The 20,646-nt window shown below is 36.0% G+C and overlaps 7 protein-coding genes across 7 annotated transcripts; all 7 read left to right on the forward strand.

Annotated features, from left to right (window-relative positions):
- Positions 1-821: 821 nt before the first annotated feature.
- PHYBLDRAFT_60772 (hypothetical protein) lies at positions 822-3,597 on the forward strand (the record flags this gene model as incomplete). Its single annotated transcript, XM_018440692.1, has 2 exons — positions 822-2,493; positions 3,536-3,597. The coding sequence occupies 2 exons, from the start codon at positions 822-824 to the stop codon at positions 3,595-3,597; spliced, it is 1,734 nt and encodes a 577-aa protein (XP_018295684.1).
- A 408-nt stretch (positions 3,598-4,005) lies between these two features.
- Positions 4,006-5,210, forward strand: PHYBLDRAFT_60773 (hypothetical protein; the record flags this gene model as incomplete). Its single annotated transcript, XM_018440693.1, has 4 exons — positions 4,006-4,036; positions 4,120-4,471; positions 4,815-4,956; positions 5,061-5,210. 4 exons carry the CDS (start codon positions 4,006-4,008, stop codon positions 5,208-5,210), a joined length of 675 nt encoding a protein of 224 aa, XP_018295685.1.
- A 912-nt stretch (positions 5,211-6,122) lies between these two features.
- Positions 6,123-7,950, forward strand: PHYBLDRAFT_108882 (CYP509 protein; the record flags this gene model as incomplete). Its single annotated transcript, XM_018428076.1, has 7 exons — positions 6,123-6,218; positions 6,302-6,458; positions 6,586-6,933; positions 7,106-7,176; positions 7,219-7,338; positions 7,443-7,740; positions 7,832-7,950. 7 exons carry the CDS (start codon positions 6,123-6,125, stop codon positions 7,948-7,950), a joined length of 1,209 nt encoding a protein of 402 aa, XP_018295686.1.
- An 814-nt stretch (positions 7,951-8,764) lies between these two features.
- Positions 8,765-10,588, forward strand: PHYBLDRAFT_164544 (Homeodomain-like DNA binding domain-containing transcription factor; the record flags this gene model as incomplete). Its single annotated transcript, XM_018435030.1, has 3 exons — positions 8,765-9,023; positions 10,218-10,372; positions 10,499-10,588. 3 exons carry the CDS (start codon positions 8,765-8,767, stop codon positions 10,586-10,588), a joined length of 504 nt encoding a protein of 167 aa, XP_018295687.1.
- Positions 10,589-12,179: 1,591 nt separating this feature from the next.
- PHYBLDRAFT_108869 (hypothetical protein) lies at positions 12,180-13,597 on the forward strand (the record flags this gene model as incomplete). Its single annotated transcript, XM_018428075.1, has 7 exons — positions 12,180-12,360; positions 12,441-12,502; positions 12,572-12,687; positions 12,806-12,863; positions 12,992-13,087; positions 13,178-13,336; positions 13,421-13,597. Coding segments are annotated over 7 exons (849 nt in total), but the record flags the coding sequence as incomplete, so codon positions are not given.
- A 527-nt stretch (positions 13,598-14,124) lies between these two features.
- Positions 14,125-17,713, forward strand: PHYBLDRAFT_176970 (hypothetical protein). Its single transcript, XM_018437840.1, has 12 exons — positions 14,125-14,276; positions 14,350-14,491; positions 14,581-14,876; positions 15,002-15,056; positions 15,147-15,231; positions 15,334-15,439; positions 15,527-15,649; positions 15,745-15,849; positions 15,960-16,095; positions 16,191-16,406; positions 16,511-16,759; positions 16,845-17,713. Exons 1-12 carry the CDS (start codon positions 14,148-14,150, stop codon positions 17,600-17,602), a joined length of 2,400 nt encoding a protein of 799 aa, XP_018295689.1. The 5' UTR covers positions 14,125-14,147; the 3' UTR covers positions 17,603-17,713.
- A 250-nt stretch (positions 17,714-17,963) lies between these two features.
- Positions 17,964-19,570, forward strand: PHYBLDRAFT_141520 (hypothetical protein; the record flags this gene model as incomplete). Its single annotated transcript, XM_018430607.1, has 4 exons — positions 17,964-18,260; positions 18,576-19,186; positions 19,307-19,422; positions 19,548-19,570. 4 exons carry the CDS (start codon positions 17,964-17,966, stop codon positions 19,568-19,570), a joined length of 1,047 nt encoding a protein of 348 aa, XP_018295690.1.
- Between the last annotated feature and the right edge of the window lie 1,076 nt (positions 19,571-20,646).

Here is a 20,646-nt window from a genome sequence, read left to right on the forward strand (position 1 = left end):
TATGCCAACTCGCATAGCCCGTATGAAGAAAGCCCGTGGTGATGTTACTAAATATTAAACTTTCAATAAAAGTTATTTTTCTTAATATTTAAAGGTTATATATTCTTATTCCAATGATTTTGAAAGTGGTTTCTTAAGTAAAAGTAGACAAACAATGAAGAGAGAGTTAAGGATGTTATTTTTTCACTTTGGCGGAAGCTAAAATTTTCTTTCATTTAATTGATGAGACTGTATAACCCATGAAGACAATATTTGACTTGGAATTTTGATAAGCAATACATATATATATCAATAAAAGTAAGATAATAAAGATTCTGTATATTTAAGAACAAGTTGTTCATATAAATCTTCGTCTAATTTTTATTTATCTCTACTTAATTGACTTATTATTTTTGTGCATGAATAGTACATTTAATTTTCTGTTAAATAAAGAACTGATTTTACTATCAGATCACTTTTTTCTCTTAAATATTTAAGAAAGATTGATTAATTCCAAGACATGAATGTATCTGGCAATATATATATCAGTATTTGCTTTAGTAATTTACCTGTCAGTTATCTCAGCACATTCTTACATGTTTTCATATAATGTATATCTAATTTCTTTCCACTATGCTGTAGCTTGAAATACACGCGCTGTTAATAGCTGTAAGAGTAATGTAAGCGAATGTGCATAAGTAAATATTTAAGTGTAGATTAGAACGTGACAACACTCTCAACCAAAAAAAAAATAGATTTTTAGTCTATAAATACAGATGCTTAGTCTCTCCAGATGCATTATAATCTCTTCCCTACATCCTTTTTCTTTATCTTTTTTACCAATGAACTCTATTACTTATAACGCCTTCTATGCAGCTCTCATGCTATACCGCATAATTATCCCAATCCTCCTGTTCATCTCTATGATGTTTCTTGAGACCTCTTCTTTGCCATCTTTCTTTGGCGTAACCAGGTATGTACGAAGCCGCCCATTTATGAAGAGAGTGGCCCCAACCCCGTCTCCTAAGGAAAGTTCGGAAGGCGCAAGCTTTGCCAGAGCTTTTTGTGTAGCCGCACGTTGGGTAAGTCTTGGTCTGTTTCCGGCTCTTGATGACTCCTTGGTGTCTAAGGATGAGAAGATAACGAAAGAGTCCTCAAGTGCCTTGCTGAGTGAGGGCCAAGAAAGCATCGTGGAGCTTCCGTCCATTAAGTATTCCTCTTTGGTGGAGGAAGACGTCCTACAAGCAGTGGAATTTTGTGTGCCCTCTGAAACCGGTCTTCGGGGATATATCCCACACCTCCTCTCAATCCAGAGAATGGAGAGTGTAATTTTTACAAGGGTATTCCCAGTAAAGTGCACGGTTGGAACTGACGGTGAAGCCGACACAGTCCTTTGCAGTTCTGTGTCTACAGATATTACAGAAATTTGCAGAAAGCTCAGTACAACTTTGTTGTTCAATCTTTCGCGTGATGGAAAATTCTCAGAGGATCAAAGGAAGCTGAGATCCTACACAAGAATGCTTGACGCAATGTCTGACGAGGAGACCAGTCTTTCCACTTGCAATGATCTCCAGAATACTTCGGTCGCAGTTTCTCAGGATCATTGTGAAAGTGTTGTTTCTGTCAAAGACCTGTCAGATGCTGAACCTCACATTTCTGTAAACCACTGCCAGTACAATGAAATATGTAACAGCAAGCCAGTGACATATACAGACGCCGTGCCAGAATACAACCTGGCCTCTCAACCAGCCGGAGAATATTTCTCCTTTGAACAATATGCCATTCAGGCCTCATTTTGGGCTGGTTATGAGTGCCCAACGGTGGTCGATACTTGCCCAATGGTGCCGGCATTGGACTTTTGGACGCCTCCAGCCTTCAAGGAAACGTTTGTCCAGCCTACCTTGGAAGAGTTTGGTGGTTCCTGTGGAGAATATTCAACCAATGAATATCTCATGTCCATGGAGATTGAAGAGGACCTAGGTTGGTGCGAACCTATGGAACTCGACAATCCCATGGACATTATTGATGATGCGGTGATGTCCAATGTTCCTTTTGGCAGAAAACATTTGGCCATCACCTTGGAGCCCGTGTTGGTAGACAGCTTCCAAGACGTCATCCAGACAGTAAGAATGGGATCCAATATGAACGTTCCCCTAACCCGCATGTCTTGGCGGGTTGCAGAAGATCATGTGCAGTTCGCTGCAGAAAAGGTTGTGTCGCGCCAGCCATCCCAAGCCAAGAATTCTGGTTTGGGAGTTTCTGAATCCGTCGTGGTCAAGATCCCAGAGGCTGGATTTAAGGCTCCTTTTCCAGTTGCTGGTTTGAACGGCAAGAAGCCTGAGGCTGTCTCTCTACCCAGCACCAGAGGGATGGCTGATTCTACAGCTAGACCGGAGCCAACTCCAGATATTAAGTCCAAGCCATCAAAAGGACTTAATAGCAACAGAGTAAATCTCAAGGACCCGGAAGATTTACTCAAGTATGCCCTGATGTTCAAGAGTGCACTTAGCGGCCGTAGGCGCTAAAACTGCTGGTCGGTAGTGCATGAGTTCACTCTAAGGTTCTGTTTTGTGGTGGAGCAAGGAGTCTGCAAAGCCGGTGATCCCAAAGCTTTGAAATATTCTCCTTTCACCACCAATCGTACGGCCCCAAATGTTTTCTGGTGAGGTACGAAAATACTCTCTTCGATTTTCTACCCATACTACTTTCTCTACTTTGACTTGTTGGCTGCAAGCCCATATTTTCTTTATGTATTCCTTCAATTTCTCTTTCCAGATACTTGATCACTTTTTATTTTTTATTTTTATTTCTATTAGTCGCAAAGATGCTTTCCTTTTCCTTTTTCCTTTTCCTTTCCCCTTTTATATTATTTGTTGTATTTATTTATTTGTAATATGGTACCTTCATTTGACATACCTTCTTCTCTTCTTCTTTGCTACATGTTTTTCTTTTTCTCCTTCTTCTTAATGTTATATTTATACCATTCTTTACTGCACAATACTTTTCTTTCTAATTCTTGTTTTTATCAACTGTTGGTTTCTGATGTCTTCTAAGATTCTTTACTTCATTTCTTTTACTGTCTCCCTCTATATTCTTCACCAATATGTACACTAATCACCAACAGATTTTTTCACATTGTTGGCTCACATACCAATACCAGATACTCTTTTTGATCTATATATTTTCCTCCCAAATCAAACTCCTGCAGATTGGTCTCACGCATGTCACTTTATCAATGGAGGTTCTTTTGGCCTTTGACCTTTCCCATTGTCACCCGCAACATATGATACCGTTTGTCGGCTTCTACCCTTAACGCCCTCGTTCTCAGCTCCGTCATATCTCTTGGGTGTCTCTTTTTTGACTACTCTAACCAGACTCTTGAATGTTTTATTGTCGAGTATCCTCTTGTTTTGCAAGTCTGAGCCGTGATATTAGACGAGTGAATAAAACAGCGTCTCATCCACCTATCCACAATTTGTTGCACCTTCTAGATATCTTTTCTCTCTCTCTTCTCATATTGATTAATATTATGTTTTTGATGATATGTTTGCTGCAGTTACAAAGGCATACTGGGAAACACTTTTTGATTATATGCCTTTTGTTTATAGCTGTAATTGATTTTGTTAGTACATTGCTACATTTTTTGCTATGTTCAGTTTTCACTAGCATTCAATTTAAAAGTCTGACTTATCGACTCAATCTGATATTGACACCGTAATTTCCTAGCCAGTTTAATGATGAGACTTTGATTAGTATATACACTGTTTCAATTGATGATTTGCGTATAAATAATAATAAGTTTTAGACAAAAAGAGAAAGAACTATTATTGATTTTTTTAAAATAAAAGTCTGTCTTTTTAAAGTGAACAATGTGTGCGAAAGTTCAAAATTGACTAGCAATTAAAAATACTGCTCTTATTTGAGCTACATTAATATAAGTAATGTCAGAATAACAAATAAAGATGTGCAAAATGCTCTGCTGGTTCTGTATAGGCTTTAATTTTTCTATAATTAATAAGTATTTTTATGTATGAGATATTAGTGAGAATAGTGTATGGTAATAAAATAGATTGTAAAGGTCTAAGCTCTGAAGTGATACTGGAACTAATTTTTTATTTAAATTGAACCCTTGATTTGTAGAGTTTTTGTTGTCTGCCTTCCGAGTCTTGGGCAAAGGTTTGGGAGCACAGCAATTTTTATACAAGTTAGGCTTCTGTGGTCTCTGTTTTTGGGATATATTGTGCGACGACGGTCCCTTTGGCTACTCTGGTCTATCTAACTGTATCGTTGGCCTTATGTGTACTTGGTTTCTGGGTTTTAGTAACCCGAGTCTTGTGTTTAGGTCAAGAAAAAATGAACATTTTGAGGTATGGTATTCACTATACATTCATATCTGGCCAAACAGGTCCACCTTCCTTATTGAACTATTCCTTAGAGAAATTGGCCAGTTTTTGCTAGTCCCTTCTTCTGTTGGGTGCTCAAAATCTCACTTGTAAGTTTGAATTGGCCACTTTAGGCTTTTATAGACCTCGTTGATGTATTGTGATAAGCGTATTGCTCGAGATTAATGCTCTTTGAAGGGCTTAAGAACGGGATCCAAGAACATTTGGCTCTAGTCAGGATCGATCATTTTTCTTAAGGATGCGGCAGTATATCAACCGCTGGATTAATGACTATATCTGTGCCTGGCATCATATATGCGTACAAGTACATGGCTAGACAAAAACTATCACTTGGAGATAGCAACCGTACAAAAAAAGTAACTAGACAGTGTTACAGGTACCGTTTTGGCAGCTGATATATTAGGTGACAGTTACTCAGTCGATTGAATCCAGATATATTAAGACGGTGGTCTCTTGGTCACTATGGGAAATGAGTGGTGATTCCGATGGTGATTTTGGAAAGTACCATGAACATTTTTCGAAATCACGATCGGAATCACCACTCATTTTCCATAGTGGGATTAAAATGGTTCTTGTATTACAGATTCCTAATAAACTTTACAGAGTCCAAATGATTTGGAATGAGTACATATATATTTATTCTTTAGATACCTTGCTTGCATGATTTTTGCTATTTAGAGTAATGGTAACCCATTCGCTATGTTCTCAGATGATTTTGGTTTACATCTAAACACAATTATAGACAAATTAAGGTCGTTAAAATGGCATTGTCTTTGGAAGAGGAAACATTTGCCTGAAATGGGACTCTATATATCCTCAGTAAAGTAAACAATCTTTCTTTGACTTGTATTAACTACTGCATTAAAAAGTATGCAGGTAATGCTACGGTAGCAATATAGATTATAATACAGTCAAATCGCTTTGTTGCACATGTACATATAAAAGTATCCGAGGAAGAATCTAGTACCATTTTTGGAGTAAATTAAATTAAAGTTCAAGGGTCAACTGATGAAACCAAGTTAAATCCTTAAAATAATGATATATAAGTTTTCCTATCCTATCCTAATTTGTGTCAAAGTAAATAGTATATTTACTGAACATGCTCTCGCGTCGAAGAGTAATAAGTACGCCTTATTTATAAGTACTCTTTTTCTCCTCTCTTCTTTTCTGAATTTGTATCAATCGCTTGATTACTTCTTTATTCTCTGTTCTTTTCCTATGGATATTGTCAATAGTATTTCACTTTCATTTGGACCTTCTGCCAAAAGACTTGTGGATTATCTACCCAAAGGATCTTATGTGGCTGCAGCAGTGGTTTTGTTTCTCTGCAAGAAGGTCTACGACTTTACCACAGTTCCTGATAAATTAAGCCACTTCCCAAGTGTTTCCTATTTTTCTTTTCTCAGATCCACCCTGGCTGTGGAGTCAATAGAGGACCGGACAAGACGATTTATTCTTCCACTTCTTCACAAGAATAACGGGTTTTATGTTGTAAGTCCATAAACAAACACAGAGGTCTTTTGTTTTTTGTTTATTGTTTTTTCTTGCCCGAATGTTTCACAGTCAAAGTTTCCTTTTTACTGGACCGTTTTTGTCACAGAACCCCTTGCAGTACAATACCTCTTGATGAAAGGAGGTAAGTTAGAAAGCTTAAGAGCATCATATATCCAACGAAAGCGAAAACTAAAAAAAGAAATCTCTGTATTATACTTAGAAATATTCCCAAAGGACAGCAGATTCATGGACGCTTTGAGTAAAGATAGCCTTGCGGTCCGTCTATTTGGAAATTCAAATGTTGTATTTTCTACGGGCGACCTCTGGAAACATCAACGCAAGGTAAATATACTGAAGAAAAAAATTAATAGCCTGTTCTCTTTCTTCGTTTCTTCTTCTTTTCTATTAACTATTATTTGATCTAGGCTATGAATCCAGTTTTTCACCGCACAGTTCCTGTGGATCTATTTGGACGCATGATTCCCGATATCTTTAAATTGATTGAAAAGACTGATGGAAACGTCTTGGTAGACAGCTTTCTACAAAAGATCACTTTTGACGCTTTGGGCAGAGCCTTATTTGGTACGTAGTCCGTCAATTTTCAATATTGATAGGCTTTTTCTTTAAGAAACAAAAAAGAAGTATGTACTAATCATATATATATATATATTCGCTTTTATTACTTTTTCTTTAAAAATTTTTTTTGTAGGATTTGATTTTAAAACAATGGGTGACGATGATTCTGAGTGGATAGCAGCATACAACGATGCAATGTCAGGAATAACTGCTCCTATCCTTCAGGTTGCTACTTCTTATGAGCGTATTCTTCGCCATTTCTACCCTCATTATGACAAGGCATCCAAGGGTATAGACAAGCTCAACAAGCTTATTCTTGATATGGTGGATGAAAAAAAGAAAAAGATTGAGGAATCAAAAGGCCAGCCTGATGCTGGTCACGAAAAGGATTTCTTGACACTTATCCTCGAAGCTGAAATGAAAGAAAATGCAATAAGTGACCCCGATGATTTACGAGTAAGCAAAACCAAGTGTCTATCTGGTTGATACTTCTTTTGATTGACCAGTATATATATGGCAATGAACTGTTTGTAGGCAAACTTGGCTATTTTTATTGCCGCAGGTGAGATATATTACAAGTAAAATAGTATTAACACACGTATGTATACTTATAAACGTTACCTTGACTCGATTTTTTGTAAAATAAATAAAAGGCCACCTGTCCACCGCAAGCTCTATCGCATTCTGTATTTATCACATGGCCATTAACAAGGCAAGTCTTAAAGTTGATCACAGTTAATGTGTCTAATGAATCAAAGTATAACAGGATATACAAAATAAAGCACGCAGGGAAGCATTAGATATTCTCGGGGATGATGATTCTATGGTTCCTCCAACTGTTGCTGAGTGCAAGCGTGTCAACTATATCAATATGCTTGTGAAAGAGGTACCTATATTACAAATCAACACACACACACACGCACACACACATGCATATGCATATGCATGCATATAAATTATATGGAGTTTATTAAACCATTGACGTTCTAGGTTTTGCGCTTATGCTCTCCATTTGGTGCAATTCTTGAACGCATGACAGCCGAAGATGTCACTCTGTCTGGGGCATTTATTCCAAAGGGCACACTTGTAAGTGTGGACATCGAGGCTTTGCACAAGAACCCAGCCATTTGGAAGAACCCGACTGTTTTTGATCCCGAGCGATTCAGAAAAGGAGGTGAATATGACCAGCACAAAGGTATTACGTGGGCGCCTTTCAGTGATGGAAACCGAAAGTGTCTTGGTGTCAATTTCAGTATGGCAGAGCAGCAAGTTGTTTTGCTTATGTTGTGTAAGTCAATTCTCTCAAAAATTATTATACCAACAAAAAGACAAACAAACAAACAAAGAGGCTTTTCGATATTTATTTTAAGTTTGTATAGTGAAACATTATGAATGGGACCTACCCGAGAACTCGATTCACAAAAATGGAATTGTTTATGATAGTATCTTTTCCTTCACACCAAAGTCACTGTCTATCAAATTCCACAAACGACACTAGGAGTTGCTTGGTGGATCCTTCTGCGTAATTTGTTTTTATATGTATAAATATTAATTGTAAAATTAGCGAATACGACTGCCATAGCATGATATTATTTTGTGTGTGCTCATATAAAAGAAGCCATTTTATAAGAAATTTTCTTTTAAAGATACACCAGATTCCTAAAAGCCGACTTGACATAGCTATCGTTTGAAATTCATGTTAAGCGATTATATAGCACAAACTTAAATTATTTAGAATAACCATAATAATAACGATGCATTCTGTATAGAATAGATAGAGAGAAGCTAAAAATTGAAAATATGCTTTCATATTTGGGTACTAACATTAAAAAAACAAATGGACAGATACTTTGAGTAAAGCAATAAGATTGATGCTAATTTACACAATTCATCATTGTGTTTCAAACACAATATAATCAAGTATCTTTGTATAAACTGAAATAATTTAACCACTGATTTTTCCCTAGTAAATTACATGGAAATACTCGATCCTACCATCAAATAATAAGTAATTATAACAATATTTTTGGACGATTTATGCAATATCATCGAATATATGATTTATTAGCAGAATAAAATCATTATACTTTTATCCTAACTATACTGACTGAATCTAGAGTATAAATCAATACTCGATATAATAAAATAGTTGTTCTGATAAAAAAAAAGCTTCGTGTATTAAAGTACACTAAGATCAAGTATATACACTCACAATCAAAAACGTTTCGACCCCCGCAAAAAATGCCTAAAAAAAATCGAAAAAATAAAAATAAAAACATTGTTTTCTCCCAATATTATTAATCAAATCCAACATGCAAGACGTAAATTCATCAGAAAACACCCACGGATCATATGAAAAGGCCAATCCCTATAAATACGGATGCATCATGTACATGCATTTAGCAAATTACGGGGCGACCCAGATTTCATTGGTGGTTGGCATGAGTCTGTCAACTGTCAAGTACATCATTAAGAGAGTGGACGAGACAGGATCGCCCGAGCCAAGAAAAGGGTCCGGACGACCTAGAAAGATTGACGAGAGGACAGAAAGACACCTTGTTCAAATAGTTCGTAAGGACCCCTTTGCCTCATTTTCTAGGCTAAGGGCTTCCTTAAAGAACATTGAGGTATTTGTCTGCAGAAAGACAATAATCAGTTGTCTGAAGCGTTTGGGCTTCGGATCATATATCGCAGCTCACAAGCCAACTTTAACCGAAAGCCACAAGAAAAGAAGGCTGGAATGGGCCCGTGAGCATGTGAATTGGACAGATGACCAGTGGAGAGGTGTAGTGTGGTCAGATGAATCACGGTTCACAGTTGAGGGTAATGATGGAGGAGCTAGAGCTATCAGGAAAGTCGGTGAAAGGTTCAAGGAAGAAAATATCATCGAAGGAACCAAGTGGGGGAAGGGTAGTGTGATGATCTGGAGCTGTTTCTGGGCCGGTGGTTTTGGCCCTTTGGTGTTCCTAGATGGTAACGTAAACCAAGACCAATACGTGAACACTTTGGCTCAGAACTTCCTCCCTTGGTTCCAAAATCTTTCGCGGGAACAAAACAGGAGCTTCGTGTTCCAAGAGAACAACGCCAGCTGTCATACTGGGTCGTACTCGAGGTGGTGGAAAGATAGCCATGAGATCCGAGGTTTTGACTACTGGCCCGCTCAAAGCCCGGATCTCAACCCCATCGAGCATCTCTGGTGGGCTCTCCAGAGGCGCATGAGTGACGAGAGGGCCAGTATTAACAATGTTGAAGATCTGAAGGTTGTAATGCAACGAGAGTGGCGAAGGATAGGTCTCGAACTTTCGTCAACTTTGGCCGGAAGCATGCAGCATCGATGCCAGGCTGTAATTGAGGCCAAAGGAGGTCATACAAAATATTGATCTTTTATTTTTTTCTATATTTCAATAATAAACATATATATAATCTTTTATTTGAAGTTTGAATGCTTTAGCTTTTATTACTGAGGAGCAGTTGCATGTTGAATACATGCCATGATTTCTCTCATGCATTTTTTGGGCTCAGAGGTCGAAACGTTTTTGATTGTGACTGTATTACCTGATCAAAAATATTAGTTTAAAAATATTAGAGCTTTTGAGACAATGTATCGGTACAGTAATAACCTATAGTAATATCAAGCAGTTAACAAAAAAAAAACTAACGAGCCAGATTGATAAAGACGATATGGTAGAAGCTGTAAAAAAATTAGATAATACGAAGCTATTGTTATGAATGAAGATTCGTATATTTGTGTTTTTACTTTTTTAGTGTTTATTGATGGTGATTTTATTAAAGTCAAGTATTTCAACTCTGATTCAAAAGTTTTTTCTTGTCTTGAAATATATAAGCATGAGGGAATGATCAGTTCATGCATAGAGATGATAGTACTAAATACTGTCCTGTTTTTGTACAAGTTAGTAGAAGTAATATCACTGTAATAAAGGAATATATCAATGACATAAGTATATTTTATATATACTATTACTATGGTAATACTTTATTGAGATACTGCACGCACATACACATTTATATAATTTATGTTATACAAGATATTCCAGGATGAAGATGTTCTGATTAATACTCAGATAAATGATTGCCAAGACTCCAGTTGTACCAATTTTCGATCCAAAATGATATAATGCAAATATCAGTAAAGTAGTTCAGTGTATGAAACCTTTGCCAATATTTGATATCACTTATTCTCCAAATAAACAAACTTGCACAAGCTCTTAAAAAGCTTTCTTATTTACCTTTCTTACTTTATTCAGCCTCAAGATTGACATAGTAAAAGTCAAACTATATATAGAGCTTTTAAGAGATAATACTTCTTCCCAATAGAGTTGAGTTATATCATACATATATATAATTAGAGTTAAAGGAATTTTGAATTCTTTTATAAGCAACAATTAAAATAAATTTAATACATATTGTATAGCAATATTATAATTAAATTCATGAAGAATAAGCGCGTGCATTTAATAAAAGAAAGAAGAAAAGTCTTAGTTGTGGGTAATGAAGCAATGTGTTGAAGAGAGAGAGGTGAGTATAAGCAAGAGTACAGCAAGTACCCAAGCCAATTTTCAGAGTATTGTAATCGAGGCTGCTACACTATATATATATATAAATATATATTACAGTCATAACGTGTTAATAACTTGTTGAATGAATCTTAAACTTATTACAGGAAGATGAGAGAGTGAAAGAAGAGAGACAGGTAGATAGAGAAAAAAATAACCTGGGAATTAAATTTTGATTATTAGACATATTTTATTGGCTAAAATTAAGCGGTGTTTACAATTTTTATTTTATAACACAGATTTGCGGAAAGCAAAATCCAACTATTTTACTTTTAATGACGAAAGGGCACATCATAAACATATAATGTATATATATTGTATTTTATATTACACTTTTTCTTTTTCTTTTCTTTAGGAACTTTGTGTGACGTATACTATCTGTCAGTTTGATATTCCTGCAGATATTACTACACAATAATAATTTTTTTTTAGACATTAAACCATTCATTCCTCTTTGTTTTTATCCTGTCGCTCTCTTTACGCATTCCTTTAACATTTGTATCTCAAGATGTCATATTCATTCAGTAGAGACCGAACAGCAGAAATAAGGGCAAGTCAAGTATATGCATTAACTTTGCTTCTAACCTTATATCCTCACCTCTTCTTCTCCTTCCAAACAGGACTCTTATGAAACCCCTGTTAGAGACGAGTAAGTGCATATAAGCACAGTAGATATTTAGATCGTACATTTATGCATCTTGCTTTCTCTCTCTATCTATCTTACTTATATTGATTTACAGTGATAGATTCGGCCCTTCGCGCATACCTGCAGGTTATAGTTCCCCTACTAGTCGAACAAACATAAACCCATTCGAGCGTCACCCGACAAACTCTTCATATGAGCGCTATACTTCATCACCTATTCCACCTCGACATGGTGTTAGAGATCCTATTGACAGGCGAGATCTTAGTAACGACAATTATGAGATGCAGACTACTCACCCTACTCGAAGTACTACACACCCCGATACTTCTCAGCCAGCAGACACAAGCACAATGAGTGGGTTCTTTGATGAGGTAACAAAACGGCGTATAACCACAGAAAGAAAAAGAAATAAAGACAGGAGGAGAAACGCACATGTGTATATAAATATATATATATCAAATGATATGGGATGAGATGAAAAATGAGTAAACCAAAATTTGGTTCTAGATAGAGAGACTCAAGAATGAGGTTGTTATTGTCAGCAGCAATGTGGATGAAATCGATCAGTTACACAACAGCTCTATTGCGAGTTACAATGAACAGCAGCTTAAAACGATTTCTGAACAACTGCAACGACTAAAAACCCAAACTCAAAAACTCAATCTTGATATTAAAAATCGTATTAAAAGTAAGAAAGAATAAGAAGAAAAGATATATATAAAGGTTGCAAAGTGGGTTAATTAAATCCAAAATTATACACACACACAGCTGTCGAGACCGCAAATGCACATTTTCCCAATAGTTCGGATGCTCAGATTCGTAGAACACAGGTAATGTATATATATATATATAGAGTTTCCCTCTTTATAAACCCAATTTGTACTGACATAAAAAAATAGACAATGACACTGAGAAAACGATTTATTGATACTATTCAACGCTATCAAGATCTTGAACGATCATACGAGCAAAAATATCGTCAAAGAGTAGAAAGACAGATTAGGATAGGCAAGTTGTTTTCATAATTCTTACCTATACATATATAAACTAGTAATCAATTAATCGTAATATATATATATATATATGTGTGTGTGTATGTTCTTGTAATTTATAGTCAAACCAGAGGCTACCAGTGAAGAAGTCGACCAACTGATTGGGTCCAACGAAACTCCCCAGATTTTTGCACAATCTGTAAGTTCATTGCAATTATTGGCATGCTTTGATAAGATTTCATTTTGGACCAAAGAAAAAAAAAGAATATGATATACACGTAAATCCTTTGACCCCCCTTGTTTTGACTTGTTACAATTTTTTTATAGATAATGCAAGCCGGTAGACGGGGACAGGCTAATGCGGTGCTGTCTGAAGTTCAGCTTAGAAACGATGATATAAAGAATATTGAAAAGACAATTTTGGTAAAAGATTCGAATTGAAACAATAGACTATATATATTGAAAAAAAAATGAGAGAGAGGAAAAATATTAACATATATTTTGAATTGACAGGAACTTCATCAATTATTTATGGACATGGCTATGATGGTTGAGCAACAAGGTGAGGTCCTTAATCAGACTGAACAGCACGCAGAGAATACGACGCATGATGTAGAAACTGGCCATAATCACTTAATCAAGGCTATTAAGAGTGCGCGTGCGACAAGAGCGGTAAGAAGATCAGTTTTAGCAAAACCGAAAGTTTGATCGAACGAATGAATGAAGTATTTATTTTTTCCATTTTTGGATGAATAGAAAAAATGGTGTTGCTTTGTGCTGTTTTTGATTCTTTGTGTGGTGATTGCAATTCTGGTTTGGTGGTTTGGCTTCAATCACAAGGTAAATGAAGTTTTTAATTATCGATCATTTGAAGGGTATATTTTGTATTCACACCTTGATTCTGTACAACAGGGCGTGGGAGATAACCCTTAAAAAATATATAAGAAGACTCGCACACACACATACACACACAAGGAACAAGTATACATCTATACACATATACATATACATATACATATACATATACATATACATATACATACTTTCTCTATAATTCTATACACAAAACCTTCTTTTTCCTTTCTTCTTTTTATGTCTTTATTTTGCATTCAATTATATAATAATATATATATATTATATACATATATAGATCTCTATTTCCTTAATTATTTACTCTATTTTTTTTTTAATCAACAACAAATATATATTTATACATATACATATACATATACACATATTATAGTGTGTGACGTCGGCTCCGTCATCTTTTCATTGCCAAAAAAAAATACCTTATCATCATTATCATTTTAATTTATTATAATATAATATTCTTCCCGCTTTTTAAACTTTTTTTTTTGTGTGTGTGTGCGCTGGAAATCTAATTTTCCAATTCCATTCTTTATTCCTCCCTTTATCTCTCTATCTCTTCTTCTTCTTTCTTTCTTTCTTTATCTGTCTATCTATATTTTCCTCTTTTCTAATTATGGCTTCTATACAAGACCAAGAAGAGGTACCAAAATCACCTGAATTCCTTTCTTCTGAAGGAACACCAACAGGAGACCTGGATAACACGCCGTTCTTCAAGTACAAAGAACAACGCGCGATCGTTGACGTAAGTGAATCAAGATTCCAACAACAATAAAAAAAAAAGTAATGCTCATTCCAAATCACAATGACTTGAACAGCAAGACAGTAAGTATTTGTGCCACAACCTACCTATCAATCCTGCGTTGGACGAAGAAATAGAACCAAGAACAATATTGCATCCAGTGGTTAATACCGGTACACCTCCTCCTGTAGTAGATTCAACTATCCATTCGGAACAAGGCAAGTGTATAAGCTATATATTGAATCCATTGATTAAACCAACCAAACGAAAAGACTGATTCCTAATCTGTAATATATATACATATTAGAAACCGGCCACACAATTACAACTGAATTGAGGGAACTGTACTCAAGCTTACATCGTTGCCTTGAACTCCGTGACAAGTATATGATCCGATCCCGCCAGAGATTAAATGACAACCCAAAAAATCGTTCTGATTGGAAGATCTATCCTGAACCTCCACCCCGCTCATGGCCTTTGCCTAGCCCAGAAGAACTCGAGAGAAGACGTAAAAAAGAGCATGAGCGTGAGATGGATCCCATTGCCGCAGTTGGTAGTGACTTTGACTTTGAATCCTGTGAATTCCCGTCAAAGGATGAAAATGTAAGTAAAAAAAAAACACACACACACACGCACACAAAGGCTTGGGAATTTCCTTTTTTTTTTGTTTTATTTGATTTGGTTTGGTTCAAGTAAAAAGTCAAATGCTAAATTTGGAAATGGTTTAGTATACCTACGGCTTGAACCCCGAAGGGTTTTATGAAGTATATGCTTCAGACCATGGTAAATAAATGAATAAAAGGAAGAAGTCTTATCTGTGACTCAAGTCTAATGGCAGAGTATGGCAATTAATTTTTGGGTCTATTAAAATAGATAAAAAACAGCACCGTCCAATCTGTAATATTCCTCACCGCAAGGAGTTTTATGAAGACATGGATTTTGTCCTAAATACCATTAGGTAAAAATTAAATAGGATATTCATATTCATATTCATATTTATTGTGCGTGTAGCTGCATATCTATTTTTATACTCACTTATTTTTATACTGTTGTATTACAGTGATGGACCAGCCAAAAGTTTTGCTTTTAGACGCCTGCGGTACCTTGATGGAAAATGGCAAATGTACATTCTATTGAATGAATTCCAGGAACTGGCCGATTCAAAGGTAGAAAAAAAAACACATACACAAGAAGAATTCTCCCTGGCAATTTCTTGTTTGAAAACTACTAATAGATGTTTATTCTATAAAAAGAGAGTTCCCCACAGAGACTTTTATAATGTTCGTAAGGTAGACACTCACGTTCATCATACTAGTTGCATGAACCAAAAGCACTTGTTGCGTTTCATCAAGTCAAAGATGAAGAGATCCCCTGATGTAAGTAACCTACCAATATATATATATATATATATATATATACGTGTGTGTGTGTGTGTGATTTAATTGAAGCCCCACACTAACAATTGTCACAGGATGTTGTGATTTATCGTGATGACAAACACTTGACTCTCGCTGGAGTTTTCGAGAGTCTGGGATTGACTGCCTATGACCTCAGCATCGACACCCTAGATATGCACGTAAGTCTTTATACACTTGTTTTTTTTTGTTTTGTTTTATATCGTATTCTCAACTACAACTGCTTTTATATGTATATGTGTATGTGTACATAATAATCATAATAAAACAGGCCCACAAAGACTCTTTCCACCGGTTCGACAAGTTCAATTTGAAGTACAACCCAATTGGAGAGAGTAGACTTCGTGAAATCTTTATAAAAACCGACAATTACATCAACGGTCGTTACCTCGCTGAAATCACAAAGGGTACACAAAGCAAAGCAAAGCAAAGAGAGAGAACCTTAATTTTTTTCTTTGTTTATTAATCACCGTTCTTTATATATATATATATGGATCTACAGAGGTTGTGTCTGATTTGGAATCATCTAAATACCAGATGGTTGAGTATCGTCTTTCGATCTATGGAAGATCAAAGTCTGAATGGGACAAGTTAGCCAAGTGGGTGGTCAACAACAAGATGTTCTCTCCCAATGTTCGTTGGTTGATCCAGATACCTCGTCTGTACAACCTCTACAAGTCATCTGGTGCCATTGAGAACTTTGAGAATGTAATCAAGAGTAAGTCAAAGCTAAAGAATCAATCAATAGGCTACATATATAGCTGTACTAATAATATACTATTATTTCTTTTTCTTATATTAACAAATAACTGTTGCCAATAGACGTCTTTGAGCCGTTATTTGAAGTCACCAAAGACCCCTCAAGTCACCCTGAGTTGTTTGTTTTCTTGCAACGTGTGGTTGGGTTCGATTCAGTCGATGACGAATCTAAACCTGAGAAGAGAATCTTTAAAAAGTATCCTGCACCTAGAGATTGGACTAACAAGAGCAATCCACCTTACAGCTACTACATTTACTACATGTACGCTAATATGACTTCTCTCAACGAGTGGCGCCGCCAACGTGGTTTCAGTATGTGTTGTCTTTATAATTATATATACATATATAAAGTGGGTGTATTTTGTCTTATAAAATCTCTCTATCTCTCTCTTTTTAGATACGTTTGTGTTGAGACCTCATTGTGGTGAAGCAGGTGATACCGAACACTTGACAGCTGCATTTTTGACGTCGTTTGGTATTAGTCACGGTATCTTGTTGCGAAAGGTCCCTGCCTTGCAATATTTGTTTTACCTAGCCCAGATCCACATTGCCATGTCACCGCTGTCTAACAACGCACTGTTCCTCACATATGAAAGAAATCCTTTCCCACAATTCTTCCAGCGTGGTCTTAATGTGTCGCTGTCTACAGATGATCCACTTCAATTTCACTTTACAAAAGAACCTTTGATTGAAGAATACAGCGTAGCTGCTCAGATCTGGAAGTTGTCTTCGACAGACATGTGTGAGTTGGCTCGTAATTCGGTTATTCAGAGTGGCTGGGAAAACAAAATCAAGCAACACTGGATCGGAGAGTCTTGGAGTGAACCGGGTGTGGCAGGTAACGACATGCAGAGAACCAATGTACCTGACATTCGAGTCAAGTTCCGCCACGACACTCTCACTCAAGAACTTAATGCTCTGCGTCGCTATGGCACCATGGATGGAAAATCAGCAGAGGAACAGCTCGAAGACTTGGAATCGGAGCCTAGTCAGCATGACATGGTAGGTCTGGCTGGAGTAACGGATCCTATTCATCTCCAGCAAGATTTCATTCATGCACGCAATGATCCCCTTGATCCTTCCATGGGACAGTTTCCAGGGGCAGCCATGGTAGCAGAACGAGCTAAGAGAAAGACGCACAGCTGTCTTCATTAAACAATCAATCGAGTACATACATACATACAAAAAAATTATTTTATTTAGGAAAACATATATATATAAAGATAAAATAAGCAATTTCAATACCCATTGATTGGTATTATACTTAAATATAATAATAATAATAGTAGTAGTAGAAGCTATAAGAACAAATATTTCAATTATGCTTATATATATGTGTGTATGTGTATGTGAGTATGAGTGTTCTTTAATAAATTCACTTTTACGATCTGAACAGTTTAAAGTCCGCCCATAGTTAATTTTCCTCTCTTATCATATCCTTTCCTATCCTTTCCTATCCTTTCCTTTCCTATTATTTTTTCTTTTCTTTTCTTTTTATTTTAATCGATTCATTATAATGGAGGGACTTTCACTCGGACAACTATTTTCGCGCTCACAAGCAACACTTAATTCTCTTGATGAGACTCGACTTGCAAGTGTAGATCCTGCTTACCAACAGCTGGTCATGGAGGCCATTGAACAACTTCAACAAGCAGATGCACTTGTGACGCGACTTGCTATTTTCAGTAGCAATGAGTTTCTTGATGACATTAATGCCAATGACCTCAGATTTCTACTCATTCCGGCTTACCTGGGTGAATTGATTCTCAAGCAAACCAATGGTGAACGTCGCAAAATACTTATTGATGCAAAGGTAACATTACTTTTTTTTATTGTTTGATTGTCGATATCTCGGTTTATATTAGTAATAGTAATAGGAGTAGTATATACTTTTGGATTTAGCTTTAATATTGCTATTATCTTCAAGAAAATCTTCTTTTCTTTTGTGTGGAGAGTGTCATTGTTTTTGATATCTACATACACAAATCAGTAAATATGTATATTATATATATGTACAAAGAAAAAAACGAAGAAACAAACCTCTCTTTCTCTTTCTGTATCTTTGCGAACGAACGAACGAATCAACCAACCAACCAACCAACCAACAAATAAATAAAAAACAACAAAGGAAGCTTTCCATCGCTTCTTGTCGACATGCCAAGAGCATCAGTTGATCCAAAAACAAGACCTTGCTGACCTTGAAGCCAGCTTGGAAGACAAGCAACGAGCCATTCCTGCTGCTCAACAACGCAACGAAAAAATTGCCCGCTACCGACGGGAAAAGGCTGCACGAGAAAAGCTTGTCCAGTTACGAGATCGTCTACTTTTGAGTGAATCACGCCAGACAAAGGATGCCGAAGAAGACGATGACGATGTCGAGAGAGAGATCGTGATTGCATTGATTGACATTCACATTCTCAAATCGCTCGAACATCTGCACGCGATTCAGCAGGAGATGATGATGGTAAAGGAAATGGAAGCCATGCAAGATATCCGAATGCAAAAGCCCGGACAATCCACGACAGAAGACGATCGTGTGCCAACAGGTCTCAACAGTGCCTGGGGTCGGGACAAACCACTTCTGAGCAAGGAAGGCAGACCTTTACAACCATTTGTAATTACAAACAAGAGACAGCAATTGACAGATCAGGTTTTCCGCCCGGGACACAATCTTCCTACAATGACAATCGATGAGTATCTTCAGCAAGAAATGGAGCAAGGCAATATTATCAGTGGAGGGTAAGATCTCACAGTATATTTTCTTCTTCTTCTCTCTCTCTCTTTATGTGTGGTCTATATATAAGATTAAATATTATAATTCGTTATTTTGTGAGACTAATTGATTGGTTTGTTGTGTAGTGGTAAAGAACCAGAAAAGCAGGAAGTTGATGATGAAAACGAGGATGCCGTTGATGCAGAAACCATCAAGCAACGCAACTGGGACGAATTTAAAGAGGCTAATCCAAAAGGATGGGGTAACGTCTCAATTAACATGAATTACTTTCAGCTTTACTACTCAAGTACTAATATATGTATTCATGCGTGTGTGTACTCTCTCTATCTATATTTCTTCTTTTAAAAAACAACAACAACAATATAGGAAACCGAGGCAACAAAGGTTAAGGGAGAATTAGTTGTAAATAAGAGAAAGAGAAAAGATTACTCCAGATCCTCTTTTTGAGAGTAACAGAGGAGTTATGTTTTGGAGAAGAAGGAAGAAGAAAAAGATGATTGCTTGTAACCGGATATTTTATTTAAAAAGATTCTGTTGAATACCAGTTTTCAGCTTACCAGTCTTCTTCAGAAACATCAAATACTTTATAGAATCACTGTATTTTTTTTTACTATTATTATAAATATGAAGGAATTAAGAAAGCTCTTTATACCAAACTTACAAGAACAAAAAAAAAACTACACATCTTAGCTGCATTTATGTATATTCCTCTTTTCAAGTTAATCTTTGGTATAATGTTTTAAAGACATTGATACTTATTTTGTGACTACACAGTCAAAGTACATGAAAGCTTTATACAAGTTATATGAAGTATATCAGATTTTGTAATATATACTTATAACGCTTTGTTTTGATAAAAGCCATTATTATCTTGATACTTCTTCATGCCATATGTTTACAAAACCTGCCACCGCACAGCGTGAGTAATTCTTGGGGCACACACCTTTATGCCGGACATTTAAATAACATCTTTTGATGGTGGAAATAACGATATTGTCATTTTTAAATATATTGATATCTCCATGAATATTGGTACGTTGCTGGTCTAAAAAGTACTGAAATGTAGCAATTAACTTTCTACATAACTTTTCTTAATGCAACAAAAACAAAAACAAAAACATCTTTTTTTGAGGTATACGTCCTGAGCGAAAGTGGGTATCAAATATGGGCTTTTCGGTGCAAATAGCTCAAATTTCATTAATAAATGTTTTTTAGAGTGAAAAAATTAGGTAATTTGATTGATATTTGAGTAATAGATGTCAAACAACGTTTAAACGGTGGATCGTAATGTATCTAATCAGGTTACTTATATATGTAAATAAACTTTACTTAACCAGTTTTGATATACGTCTGTTTCTCTATATTTAATTTGCTCATTTTGATCGAAATGATCTTGATTCTTTTTTTATACCTATATCGAACTTTAGAAGATTTTTTTTGTTAAAAACATACTTTAAACAATCAA

This window comes from Phycomyces blakesleeanus (assembly GCF_001638985.1).
Source record: "Phycomyces blakesleeanus NRRL 1555(-) unplaced genomic scaffold PHYBLscaffold_4, whole genome shotgun sequence".
Lineage (NCBI taxonomy): Eukaryota > Fungi > Mucoromycota > Mucoromycetes > Mucorales > Phycomycetaceae > Phycomyces > Phycomyces blakesleeanus.